The sequence below is a fragment of the Nyctereutes procyonoides genome, unplaced genomic scaffold, assembly GCF_905146905.1.
Source record: "Nyctereutes procyonoides isolate TBG_1078 unplaced genomic scaffold, NYPRO_anot_genome, whole genome shotgun sequence".
In the NCBI taxonomy this organism is placed as follows: Eukaryota; Metazoa; Chordata; class Mammalia; order Carnivora; family Canidae; genus Nyctereutes; species Nyctereutes procyonoides.
In genome coordinates, this window is record NW_026575160.1 from 14,622,507 (window position 1) to 14,636,954 (window position 14,448).

The following is a 14,448-nucleotide window of genomic DNA, read 5'->3' on the forward strand; positions in this document are numbered from 1 at the left end:
ATCAGAAAGAAAGAAAAATTCTGTGATTTGACCTAGCAGGAAGTCGCTCACAAGTATTCCTGAAGCAGATTTTCAAGAAGCATTATTTACCCTTCATGCACTGATATTCTCTAATTCTATATAATTAAAAAATAAATGAGGGTGAGAACCACAAAATTGATATTGCCACTTCCTTTTTTTTTTTTTTTTTTTTTTAAAGACCTTATTTATTCATGAGAGTGCACCAGAGAGAAAGAGACAGAGAGACAGGCAGGGGGAGAAGCCGGCCCCATGCAGGGAGCCCGACGAACTCAATCCCGAACTCAATCCCGGGTCTCCAGGATCACACCCTGGGCCAAAAGTGGCGCTAAACCTTTGAGCCACTCGGCCTGCCCCGATATTACTACTTCCTATTGGGTTGTGACCTACAGTTTGAAAGCACTCCTTTAGAGAAAAAGATTGCCAATATTCTTTTAGTTTCAATGTTCTGTAATCTGATCCTAGGCTTATTAGAGTTGTAGAATGTATGTATAATCTAAACCTGTGGATGATGCATAATTTTCTTCTACATCTTTCTTATCTGCAAATGGATATCTAGTACAGGCATACCTTAGAGATATTACAGGTTGGGTTCCAGACCACCACAGTGAAGTGAGCATGATTTTTTTGGTTACCCAGTGCATATAAAGTTCACACTTATTGTAGTCTATTAAGTGTGTAATAGCAGTATGCTTATAAAAACCAGTGTATATTCCTTAATTAAAAAATACTTTATTAAAAACAAAAAAAATACTTTATTGCTAAAAAATGCTAACCATCATCTGAGCTTTCAGCAATTTATAATCTTTTTAGTGGTCATGCCTTGATGGTTGATAGCTGCTGACTGGTCAGGGTGGTGGTTGCTGAAAGTTGAGTTGGCTGTGGCATTTTCTTAAAATAAGACAACAAAATGAGTGTCCGTTTGGCTCAGTCAGTGGAGCATGTGACTTTTGATTTCAGGGTTATGAGTTTGAGCCTCACATTGGGGTAGAGTTTACTTAAAAAGAAAAAAAGAAATAGGACAGTAATGAAGTTTGTCATATCCATTGATCTTTCATGAATGATTTTTCCATAACATTTTACACACAGAACTTTTTTCAAAATTGGAGTTAGTCCTCTCATACCCTGCTGCTGTTTTGTAAATGAAGTTTCTGTAATATTCCAAATCTTTTGGTGTCATTTCAAGAATCTTCATAGCATTTTCACCAGGGGTAGATTCCATCTCAAGGAATCTTTGCTCTTCCATAAGAAGCAACTTTTCATGTGTTTTATGTTTTATCATGAGATTGCAACAATTCAGTCACAGCTTCAGGCTCCGCTTCTAATTCTAGTTCTCTTGCTGTTTCTACCACCTCTGGAGTTCCTTCCCTCCACCGAAGTCTTGAACCCCTTCAAGTCATCCATGAAGGCTGGAATCAGCTTCTTACAACTTCTGTTGATGATGTTTTGTTCTATTCCCATGAATTGTGAATGTTCTTAATGGCATCAAGAATGGTAATTCTTTCCACATGGTTTTTAGCTTTGGCTAGAGCCATCTGAGGAATCACAGCCTATGGCAGCTATAGCCTTACAAAATGTATTTCTTAAATAGTAAGACTTGCAGGTCGTAATTACTCTTGATCTGTGGGCTGCAGAATGGATATTGTGTTAGCAGGCATGAAAACAGCATTAACGTTGTATCTCTCCATCAGCTGTCTTGAGTAAACAGCTGCTTTGTGAATGAGCAGTAGGATTTTGAAAGGAATCTTTTTTTCTGAGTGGTAGATCTCAACAGTGGGCTTAAAATATTTAGTAAATTATGTCGTAGACAGATGTGCCGTCATACAGGCTTTGTTCCATTTATAGAGCACAGGCAGAGTAGATTTAGCATAATTCTTAAGGGACCTGGGATTTTTGAGATGGTAAATGAGCTTTGGCTTCAACTTAAAATTGCCAGCTGCATTGGCCCTTTAGCGAGAGTCAGCCTGTCCTTTTAAGCCAGGCATTGACTTTTCCCTCTAGCTATGAAGTCTTAGGTGGCTTCTTCTTCCAATATAAGGCTGTTTTATCTACATTGAAAATCTATTGTTTCTAGTGTAGCCACCTTCATTTATTATCTAGATCTTCTTGGTAACTTGCTACCACAGCTTTTACATTAATACTTGCTGTTTCGCTTTGCACTTTTATATTATGGACATGCTTTTTTGTATAAATCTCACAAACCAACCTTTGCTAGCTTCAAACTTTTCTGCAGCTTCTTCACTTTTCTCAGGCTTAATAGAATTGAAGATAGGTTAGGGCCTTTCCCTGGATTAGGCTTTGGCTTGAGAGAGTATTGTGACTGATTTGATCTCTCCAGACCACTAAGACTTTATTCATATCAGCAATAAGACTGTTTTGCTTTTTATCATTCATGTGTTCATTGGAGTAGCACTTTTATTTCCTTTAAGAACCTTCCTTTGCATTTTTAATTTGGCTGTTGGGTGCAAGACACTTAGCTTTCAGCTTTTCTTGGCTTTTGATATCCCTTCTTCATTAAGCTTAATCATTCATTACTAGCTTTTAAGATTTTAAGATTGAGAGGATACATTAAAACTCTAGATTTTAAGAGCGAGAGGTATGACTTTTCCTTTGGGAAGACTTTGAGACCTAATTTCAATTTTGTTGGGTGTCAGAGAATAGGGAGGCCTGAGGAGAAAGATAAGGTAATGGCCAGTTGGTGGAGCAAAGCATATATTTAAAGTTCATCATCTTATATGGGTGTGGTTTGTGAACCTCCAAAACAATTATAATAATAATAACATTTAAGATCACTGGTTATAGATCACCATAGCAATTATAATAATATTGAAAAAGTTTGAAATATTCAGAGAATTACCAAAATGTGATAGAGTTGTGAGGTGAGCAAATGCTGTTGGGAACATGGTTCTGATAGACTTGATTCTAGGTTATCCCAAACCTTCACTTTGTAAAACAAAATGAAACAAAATCAGTATCTGTGAAGCACAATAAAACGAATTTTGTGTGTACCTGTTTTAAACATCTCTAATGTTCAGTATTTAACACAGTATAGTCCATCTAGAAAATACAGACTGAATCTGTTTGTATAGTAAGTTGAAATTTTTTTTTTTTTATTTGAGAGAACCAGCATTGGGGAAGGGCAGTGGGAGAGAGGGCGAGAAGCAGACTCCCCGCCGAGTAGGGAGCCCAACATGGGGCTCAATCCCAGGACCAGGAGATCATGACCTGAGCCGAAGGCAGATGCTTAACTGACTGAGCCACGCAGGTGTTCCAAGTTGAAAATGTTTTAGATATAGGTGGAGCATAGGTTTTCTATTTTTATATATAAATATCTTGGTAACAAAGGACTTTTTACAAAATTATCAATTGGCTGCAGGTAAGAATTGGTATGAGAGATTAGTGAAGTTTAGTTACCACGTTTAAGGTGGAGAGGAAAATCTAAATACACTGAATTTTGAGACTAAAATAGTAAGTTTTAGAAACTTACGTTTAGTGAGGGGGCACTTGGGTGGCTCAGTTAAGTGTCCAACTCTTGATCTCGGGTTAGGTCTGGGTCGTGAGTTTGAGCCCTGCTTATAAAAGAAAAAAAAAACCCTTATGCTTAGTGAAATCAGATTTTAAGGGAAATTTAAGAAATATAAGTTGTTATTTGATCATGTACATACTAAGATTTTACTTGAGAAATTGGGTATCAGATTGTATTTTTAATACATAATAGAAATTCTACTGTTCAATTCAGATTTTTATAACATTAGGTTATAGCTTAATAAAAATAATAAAAAATTTGACATGCTTGTTAAAATATGCAATGATTTGTAAACATAGTAACACATGTTTTAACTTTAGGATGCAGTAAAAAACGCTATAAGATTCTAAATATTAAAATACTTAGAATCTCTGTGTTTTTGTTATTTTCCTGTAGGTTGGATGGAGTACTGCTCGTGATTATTACACATTTTTATGGTCTCCTATGCCTGAACATTATGTAGAAGGATCAACAGTTAATTGTGTATTAGCATTTCAAGGTGAGAGAACTGAAAACAACTTGATGAAATTTGATGTTTTCTTGCCATTAAAAATGTTGCTCTCCATCGTGATGGTCCACTTAGGCATGTCCAACATACCAAAGTTGAATTAATTCGTATGTTTGTTTAGCAGAAGTCACAAGAATGTAAATATGTAGTGTACGATACATATTTTTTGTGGACATTAAAAGGCTTTTTGCTTTTCTTTATTTTTTTTTATTTTTTTTATTTTTTTATTTACGATAGTCATACAGAGAGAGAGAGGCAGAGACACAGGCAGAGGGAGAAGCAGGCTCCATGCACCGGGAGCCCGACGTGGGATTCGATCCCGGGTCTCCAGGATCGCGCCCTGGGCCAAAGGCAGGCGCCAAACCGCTGCGCCACCCAGGGATCCCCGGCTTTTTGCTTTTCATTGAAGAGTTAGTTTCATTCCAGATCCTTACTGTGGATTATTATTTTTTTTTTCAAATGAGAAAACTGTTACTAATATTAGAATAATGTAACAAATTAGAGTGAGAAAAATAATTCAGTATGAAAACCACAATGATTATTGAATTTATAGAGCAGTTGCATTTATTTATTTATTTTTAATATTTTATTTATGAGAGAGGGGGGAGGGGCAGGCTCCATGCAGGGAGCCTGACGTGGGATTTGATCCAGGGTCTCCGGGATCACGTCCTGGGCTGAAGGCAGGTACTCAACTGCTGAGCCACCCAGGCAGGGATCCTGAGCAGTTGCTTTTAAAATAGGTATAAGTCAGTAAATATAAAATTTGTTCTTAGCTTGGCATTATATACAAAGTTAAAAAAAAGTGCTTTATTTATATCACAGAATTTGCTTCAGAGTGATCTTTCTATTATAGTTGCACTGATTTTGGATTATATTAAAGGAAATTCTTAGCCTTGTTTATTCTGTGGATTCTTTTTGGTCTGTTGAAGCCAGTGAATGCTATATCAGTATGATATTGTAATGCACATAATATGCAGAGAACTGCAGAGGAAGCAGTGATATTCTATTGAATAGTTTAATAGTTCGTTTGTATATTAAAAGAAGTTTTGTTAATTGTGAATAAAGCTATAAACATTCATTCACAGGTTTTTGTATGCATGTAGAGTTTCCATTCATTTGGGTAAATACCAATGAGTATAATTGCTGGATGGTATGGTATGTTTAGGTTTTTTTTTTTTTTTAAAGATTTTACTTATTTATTCATGAGAGACATAGAGGGAGAAGCTGGCTTCATGCAGGGAGCCTGATGTGGGACTCAGTCCTGGGACTCCCAGGATCATGCCCTGAGCCAAAGGCAGATGCTCAACTGCTGAGCCACCCAGGCGTCCTGGTATGTTTAGTTTTGTAAGAGACCACCAAACTGTTTTCCAAAGTGATAATACCATTTGGCATTCCCATCAGTATTGAGTGAGAGGTCTTATTCCTCTGCATCTTTTCCAGCATTTGGTGTTGGCAGTGTTTTGGATTTTGGTGGTTTGTTTTTCAAAAAACTTTATTCTGAGGTTTATATATGTTTGATGTGAAAATCAGTTGGCAATGTGACCACGTGGAACTAGCATATAAAAAAAAATTCTATAATGTACTGTCAAGAAACATTCAGAGGATAAAATTTATACTGTAATATAGGCGAAGATTTAGGTCCTCATAATGTTCTATGGATTAAGAATGATGTAAATTATATAGTTTATCTAAAAAAAGGCTATGAGTTAAAAGATAATCAAATTCAAATGTATATATTTGAAATGATTTTGTTAAGATATTTTTTAAAAAAAATATTTGAGAGAAAGTGTACAAACGTGTGCATGAACCAGGGGGTGGGAGAGAGGCAGAGGGACAAGCAGACTAGACTCCCTGTTGAGGAAAGAGCCCGACTTAGGATCTCAGGACTTCAGGACCCTGAGATCATGACCTGAGCTGGAAGTCAGGATGCTTAACTGACAAATCCACCCAGGTGCTCCAGATATTTCTTTCTTAAAACTTGTGGGTTTATTTCCATTTTTAATGTGATTAATTTTCTTAAATTAACTTATTGAATTTTTTATAGTGTTATAGACTTCACTAGTGATTTACCGAGAAGTTTAAAAGCAGTTAAAGAAAAGGGCGGGCAGCCTGGGGGGTGGCTCAGCGGTTTAGTGCTGTCTTCAGCCCGGGGAGTGATCCTGGAGACCCCCCGGGATCAAGTCCTGCATCGGGCTTCCTGCATGAAACCTGCTTCTCCCTCTGCCTGTGTCGTCTCTGCCTCTCTCTCTCTGTGTCTCTCATGAATAAATAAAATCTTTATAAATAAAAAGCATCCAGTTTGTTTATACTTTAAGAATATTTTCATGGCAGCTAAACATAAATGCAGTAACTTTTCCAAGTTTTAAAAAAATTCATGTTAGTTTTTACTTTGAAATTCAGAGATAAACACTTCTGCCTGCCTAGAACTCATTTGTTATATAAAGAGGTTAGGAGGCACCTGGATGGCTCAGTGGTTGAGCGCCTGTGTGCTTGGCTCAGGTTTTGATCCCGGAGTCCTGGGATCGAGTTCTGCATCAGGCTCACTGCAGGAAGCCTGCCTCTCTCTGCCTGTATCTCTGTGTGTCTCATGAATAAATAAAATCTTAAAAAAAAAAAGTCAGAGTCTTGAAAAACTTAGTTATACAGTATTAGAGCTAGAAGAGATTATAAGCATAATCCAGAATTGCTTTGCTCATTTTGTTATGAGTCATGAGTCTTGAAATGCAAAACTCAGAGCAACTAACAAAAATACGTGCATGTAATTCTCCTATATAGACCCTTGTAATTTGGTTGCTTTTCTGTTTTATTTTCAATGCTGTTACTCTGATGAGAGATTTTTCTAGATAGCTTTATTTAAAAAAAAAATTTAAAAAAATTTTTTATTTATTTATGAGAGAGAGAGAGAGGAGAAGAGACACAGGCAGAGGGAGAAGCAGGCTCCATGCACCGGGAGCCTGACGTGGGATTTGATCCTGGGTCTCCAGGATCGCGCCCTGGGCCAAAGGCAGGCGCTAAACCGCTGCGCCACTCAGGGATCCCCTCTAGATAGCTTTAAATTGCAACTTTGAATAACTATGTCTTGTATCTCAAATGGAATTTGAACCATTTCTTAGTGGATTATTTTTTAAGATTTTATTTAAATTTATTCATGAGAGACACAGAGACATAGGCAGAAGGAGAAGCAGGCTCCCTGCATGGAGCCTGATCCAAGACTTGATCCTGGGGTTCCAGGATGATGACCTGAGCTGAAGGCAGATGCTCAACTGCTGAGCCACCCAGGTGTCCCTTTTTAGTGGATTATTTTTGTGAGATTTATCAGACCTTGAATATCTAGTTTGTAGAATTTTTTAATGTCATGATACCAGAGCCGATTAGTCAGGGCATATGTATTTTTTCTACTTATTTAAAAATAAGTCTAGTGGCCATTTATGAAGTTACACTCAGCCATGGCTTAATAAATTTAGTTGTACATGATAGGAGGATGGGGTTTTAAAAACTTAAAAGTATGTTACCAAATCTACCCAATGTCATTTTTTTTTTTTTTAAAGATTTTATTTATTAGAGAACACAAGCCTGGGGAGCAGCAGGCAGGCTCCCCACTGAGCGGGGATCCTGATGTGGGACTTGATCCCAGGACTCTGGGATCATGATCTGAGCCCACTGAGCCACTCAGGTGCCTTCCCCCTACTTTTTTAAAAAGAACAGAAGGAGTAGGATGGCCACAGGGAGGGGGCAGTAAGGAGAGAGGGAGAGAGAACCCCAAGCAGACTCCACTTAAAAGCTGTAGGGCTTTTATCTCACCACCCTGAGATCAAGAATCATCAGATACTTAAATGACTAAGCCACCTAGGTGCCCCTGTGTTACTCTTACAAAACTTTATATTTTGAAATAATTTTGGATGTAAAGTTGCAAAAATAGTAGACAGAATTTTTGTATACCCATTGCTCAGCTTTCCTTAATGTAACATTTTACATAGTACATTATTTAAAAAACCAGCAATTTAACATTGGTACAATAGTAGTGACTAAAGTATAAACCTTATTAAAGGGGATCCCTGGGTGGCGCAGCGGTTTAGCGCCTGCCTTTGGCCCAGGGTGCGATCCTGGAGACCCGGAATCGAATCCCATGTCGGGCTCCCGGTGCATGGAGCCTGCTTCTCCCTCTGCCTATGTCTCTGCCTCTCCTCTCTCTCTCTGTGTGACTATCATAAATAAATAAAAATTAAAAAAAAACCTTATTAAAATTTTATTGTTTCCAGCGATTTGTTTTTCCTCCCTGTTCCTGAATCCAATCCAAAATCCCATATGGCATTTAATTGTCTTTTTAAGTTTAATAATTTTTTTTGTTAACTTCCTTCTAGGTTATTACCTTCCAAATGATGATGGAGAATTTTATCAGTTCTGCTATGTTACCCATAAGGGTGAGATTCGTGGAGCAAGTACACCTTTCCAGTTTCGAGCTGCTTCTCCGGTTGAAGAATTACTTACTATGGAAGATGAAGGAAATTCTGACATGTTGGTGGTTACCACAAAAGCTGGCCTTCTTGAGGTTGGTACCAATAGTGAGCTAATGATTTATAGATAATTTAAGAACAGAGCTTATGTTGGCATTTAAAAAATTCAAGAAAATAACCCGAACATCAAGTGGTTTTTAACTAAGATGGTAAACTTAGAGTGTTTTAAATTTCTTCTTGTCAGGTTATTGATTTCACTGGCAGGGACTGTCCCTAGGGCCTATCGGTATTTTGTGCATAGCAGATGTATAATAAATAGCTTTGAGTTAAACTTTCCTAATGTTACCTTACCCTAACTTTTCTTCTTTAGTGGTTGCCTAATCCATTGATTGTTTTTGTTTTTTTAAAGATTTATCTATTTATTCATGAGAGACAGAGAGAGAGAGAGGCAGAGACACAGGCAGAGGAAGAAGCAGACTCCCTGCAGGGTGTCCAATGTAAGACTCAGTCCCTGATCCTGGTATCAGGCCCTGAGCTAAAGGCAGACACCCAACTGCTGAGCCACCCAGGGGTCCCTAATCCATTGATTGTAAAGTAGTACAGATTTTGGGGGGGGGGGGGCGAAGGTGGTGTGAAGTAATAAATCTAACCGTAATTGGATATGAACTTCATTTCACTAAGCATGCGCTATCCCAAGTATGGCAGTGAATCAGGGAACTTTCCAGTCTCATTTTAGGTTGAGCATTTTTAGAATGATTTCCTTGTTCATTTTATCAAGTGAATATCCTGGATTAGCCATAATTTAAAGAGAAAAGGTGAAAAGCTTCTTATATATTTTTTTAATTGGCTGTTTGGGAGGCTTTGCATTGGCTCTAATAGAAATTTACTGTATAGATGGTCGAATAATGCCTTATGTTTTAAATTTTAGTGATTTTTGAGGGGAAAAAATAGAACGACATTCTTTTTTCAAGATTTCAGTATTTTTAAACTTAAAGTAGAATGTTACATTTGAATTTCTGTGAAAAACAGCTTAATTGGTTCAGTATATATTTTTGGTTAATTTACATTTGTATTTAATAGGTGGATTTTTTATACGTAAATATTTTATACCTTTGATTTTATTTATCTTCAAAAATGAGCCTAGAGAAAAAAGATGAGGTCATGGATCTAATACTTTTATTAGATAGTCGAACTAAGAAGGTTAGAAGGAACCAATCATTTTTTATTGTGAATTCTTCTGTATCTTCCCTTCCCCTTCTAGAAATTCCTTTCTTATCTTAAATAAAGAAATGTAACTTTTATAGGGTGACTAAACCATTTTGTGGTGACAACTGTCTGATGATCAAGGTTTTTAGCCTGGTATTTGAATGCTAGTCAAAGACAGTGAAACAAGCCCATCTCTTAAAAAGAATCCAGTTAGCATTTATATTGCAGCATTTTAAATACTTATTAGACCACCCTGATTCCAGGGCCTCCAAGCAAAAAAAAGAAACCAGAAAACAACATTTAGGCATCTATAATATCTTTCTTATATTTCTTCTCTAAGTTAATTGGGATGTTGTGTAATTCATTGTACTTCTTCCTATTCATAAGAGGTACTTCATAAGGAAAATTTAAGTTGCTGTCTCTTAGGTGCTGAGATAAAATATTTTTATATTTTGATCAATTTTTTGATGTGTCTAAAATTTTCCACATTCATCAAATTCTTTAATGATTTTATCTAAAACTGCACAAAATTAGTACAAGTATAAGACATTTGTGGCACTGACATTGAAGGGTTATGTCTTATTAATCATTTTATGTGTGAACCTTGATTGTATCTTAGAATTTAAAAAAATAGGTATTTTGAGGATAGTGGGAATATTCAGAACTATGAATTATCCATTGGATGTTAAACTATTGTGAATTTTCTTATTTGTGAGAGTAGTGGTTGAAAAGGAGAGTCTCCTTACTAGGAGATGCTTGCTGTAAGTATTTAGGGATGAAGTGTGTGCAGCTGCAGTCGGTTTAGCAAAAAACAACAAAAACAAAATAAAGAAGTGATAAAGGGAGATAAACAGGGTGAATATTAATTTAATCCGTGAGTTTAGATGATGAGTGCTAATTATAAAACTTTAACTTTTGAGTGCTTAAAAGATTTCAAATTACACAATAGGAGGCAGGAATTAGACTTGTATACGTTTTTATCTAATTTGAATTCCTTTTTAAAATTCCTCCTTAAGATTTAGTAAACTCTTCAGAAAGTATGTGCCAATTAAATGAATCATAGGAAAAATAGGTTCTTTTATAATGTTTCCATTGCACTATGTCAAGATATATTTTTACTGTTAAGCTGCCAGAAAGTTAAGAGCCAAAAGGTGTTTTTTAAAAAATAAGGTATAGAAGTAGTTTAATGAATAAAGTTTTCTTTTTTGAGGGCATTTTTACTCATAATGTTTTCATTTGGTCTGTTAGAAGAGTCATACTAAAATTTTGCAGTTCTTCAACTTTTGTAAGACTCATTTTAGAGTTTTTTATTCTTTTAAAATATTTATTTATTTGACAGAGAATGAGAATTAAGAGCACAAGCAGGGGGAGCAGCAGAGGGAATGGGAGAACCAGGCTCTTTGCTGAGCAAGGAACCTGATTCGGTACTTGATCCCAGGATCCTAGTCATGACCTGAGGCAAAGGCAGATGCTTAACCAATTGAGCCACCCAGGAGCCGTACCCCTCCCCCCGCCCCCCCCATCATAGAGTTTAATCACTTTGATTCCAAGACCCTGGAGCACCAACTTAGACTGTACCAGGAAAATATTTTATTTTAGTTAAATGTATGATGCTTACTTTGTGAAATTTTCCCTTTGAGTCTTCATTAGTCTCCTGTTTGAGTCAGAGACTTCTTGTTCTAAGAGAAATATTAACCATTTTATTTACTACTATTTTAGGTCCTTTAATTAGTGATCTTTTAGACTATTGGAGTTTAGGTTTTCCTGAATTGAGTTACTATTTGTGTTCCTATAAGAATCAATTACATTGTTAATTTATTGTTACAGTATGCATTTTTGTCCTAAAATTTGCAGTTCCTTTAAGTTTGTTTTAATTTAGCCAGAGACCATTAAAAAAATATCAACTGGTATTACTTAATAAATAAAACTTTAAGAGTAATGCCATAGATGAAGGCCTTATGTAACATATAAGGGAGTTCCTTTTTTTAAAAAAAAAAAAAAAAGAATTTGTTTATTTGAGAGACAACAAGGAGAGTAAGAGGAAGAAGCAGGCTGCCCACTGAGCAGGGAGCTCAATGTGAGGCTTGATCCCAGGATCCCGGGATCATGAACTGAGCCGAGGGCAGCCACTTTAATTGATCCCTTAGGCGCCCTTGATTTTATACCTTCTTTTAATGTTCTTTTTGTCCAACCAAAAGAAAGTTTAAATTTATGATTCATGAATTTTTATTTACATGTATGATTCATGAAGTAGATTGTATGTAGGAGTTCTTTTTATGCATTTCTTCGCTATTTTTTTGAAGTGGAAAACTAACATTTTAGGATCATAAAAATCAATTTGAATTTTTTGTTTTACAGTTGAAAATTGAGAAAACCATGAAAGAAAAAGAAGAACTGTTAAAGTTAATTGGTGTTCTGGAAAAAGAAACAACACAACTTCGAGAACAAGTTGGAAGATTGGAAAGAGAACTTAACCATGAGAAAGAAAGATGTGAACAACTGCAAACAGAGCAAAAGGTTAGTTGTGTTTTATGTAACTGATTGTAGTTGGTAGTATATTGTCTGAAACCCACTTTTTTAAGAGCTGAGCCCGTTAAAATGAGTAAAAACTGTTCTTAAAAAATAGCATTTAGATACATAAAGAAGAATAGATCAGTTCCTATCAATTTGCTGCTGCTGCTTCTTGTTATAAATGGTTAAAATACTTGCAGATTTTTTTGGTGCCAGTCTCGATGAGTTAGTTCCTGACAACTTTCTATATGCTTTCCATCTAATTATAGAATAATTGGCTTGGGAGTAGGGGTTGGAAATATAATTAGGAGTGATAAATACTGAATAACAGAATGACAGAACAAAGTAGTTAAAATTACCTTTCCAAAAGGAATTCAGTGAAATAAGACGTAATATTAGACAAAATGTGAGAAATGCTATAAATTATTCTAAAAATACATATAAAGAGGTATACCTTTGAAATAGTGTAGTTTCGTTTTTTTTTTAATATATTATTTATTTATTCATGAGAGACAGAGAGAGAGGCAGAGACACAGGCAGAGGGAGAAGCAGGCTCCATGCAGGGAGCCCGACGTGGGACTCGATCCTGGGTCTCCAGGATCAGGCCCTGGGTTGAAGGCTGCGCTAAACTGCTGAGCTACCCAGGCTGCCCTGTTTCATTAGAGATGCAAATGGATTTAATTTTAGTAGATGAAAACAGTCACCTAGTCATTGACTTATTTTCACAAGAAAAGTAATTTGTTAGTTTTTTTTTTTTTTTGAAGTTCTATTTGCCAACATACAGTATAACACCAGTGCTATCCTGTCAAGTGCCCCCCTCAGTAAGTAATTTGTTAGTTTTGACAAACACAGATTATGATGATACCTTTCACAATCTCATTATAACTAGTTGGATATTTTGTGTCTTTTTTACAGGATTAACCTGTTGCTCCCTAAGGGTGGGGTGTGTTACATTTTTCTTTTGTTCAACAAGGCCTAGAGCAATTACTTACTAGTTGTCACTTGAACCAGTAGTGCAGTGATTTTCACTAATTTTTATACTCCAGTAGAATGGTTGTAAATTGTACACCTGAACAGAGATGATACATAAATAAGGCTGAAATTCTGGAAAGATTTTTTTGACTTGTCAATTTGAGGACTACTCCTTTGAGTTAGAAACATAATATCAAGCAATGTTTTATAATAATAAATCTCCTTATAAACATCTGAAACATCTGTTTTTAGTGCCATTAGCCTATTTTGTTTAAAATATGCAGTTACTCCCCCATTTTACTCTTGGGGGGAACACTTAGGATCCTGCAGTGGGAATATCCTATAGTATAAGCAAGTATACCAAATATTAAAATATACTATATGTGCTTTCCTTGATTTTTAGGGCATTCAGATAAATGGCTTATTCCATTGTTTTAACTCACTGGCTATTCTGTGTAGTTATTACTCTGTTCTCTCTATTCTTTACACTTCTATCTCATTTTATACCTGAATTTGGCAATTTTCCAGAGTGGAATGCCAGTCTTTTTTTCTTTCACTCTGTTACAGCCTGGGATGGAGGTGAGAAGATAGAATACTCATAAAAATGGCCCATTACAGCATATACTTAACCAATAAGATCAAGAATGCCTTGAAATGTGGCCTTTGAGGTTTCAATTCTGATCATCTTGAAATCCAAGAGAAGAATGGATGATTGGAAGAATAGAAATGGCAGAATTAGTAGGGCTTTGATTGTGTGAAATTACTCATGTGCGTGAGGCCTTGGATCTGGTCTAGTCGAGTATTAGCGGAGATTTAAAGTCTCAGGTACTCTTTGCTGTCCAGGTGACAAGAGTTAAACACTATAGAAAAGACCATTCTGAAGAGAGCTTATTCTGACACACATAGATTAAGAAAGTTGGTAGATTGAGGTCAGGGGATTAGTGAAGCAAAATTTGTAGAAGATTGTAGCTGTTGTACCCAGAAGAGGTCAACAGCAGTTTTTATGGCAACTCATAAATATTGATGACAGGCACTAATCTTAGAGGGGACTTCTTCCCTGCTGCTATTCTTGTGTTGGGTTTATAATCTGGGAAGATGAGGTATTTGGAAGTGGCTTTTAAAATGCTATTCCATGCTATTAAAATGGTGATTAAAAAAAGACCTGCAGTGCCTGGGTGGCATCAGACTCTTGGTTTCGGCGCAGGTTGTGATCTTGGGGTCATGGGTTTGAGCCTTATGTTGGGCTCCATGCT

General features: G+C 36.3%; 1 protein-coding gene across 3 annotated transcripts in view; it reads left to right on the forward strand.

The window, feature by feature from the left end:
- TAX1BP1 (Tax1 binding protein 1) overlaps positions 1 to 14,448 on the forward strand; it is a 94,560-nt gene that overhangs the window by 17,864 nt on the left and 62,248 nt on the right. For all 3 annotated transcript variants that reach the window (XM_055314520.1, XM_055314521.1, XM_055314522.1), the window contains exons 3-5: positions 3,941 to 4,043; positions 8,414 to 8,601; positions 12,071 to 12,229. In XM_055314520.1, the coding sequence (XP_055170495.1) occupies positions 3,941 to 4,043; positions 8,414 to 8,601; positions 12,071 to 12,229 (450 nt within the window). The remainder of the gene's footprint in view (positions 1 to 3,940; positions 4,044 to 8,413; positions 8,602 to 12,070; positions 12,230 to 14,448) is intronic.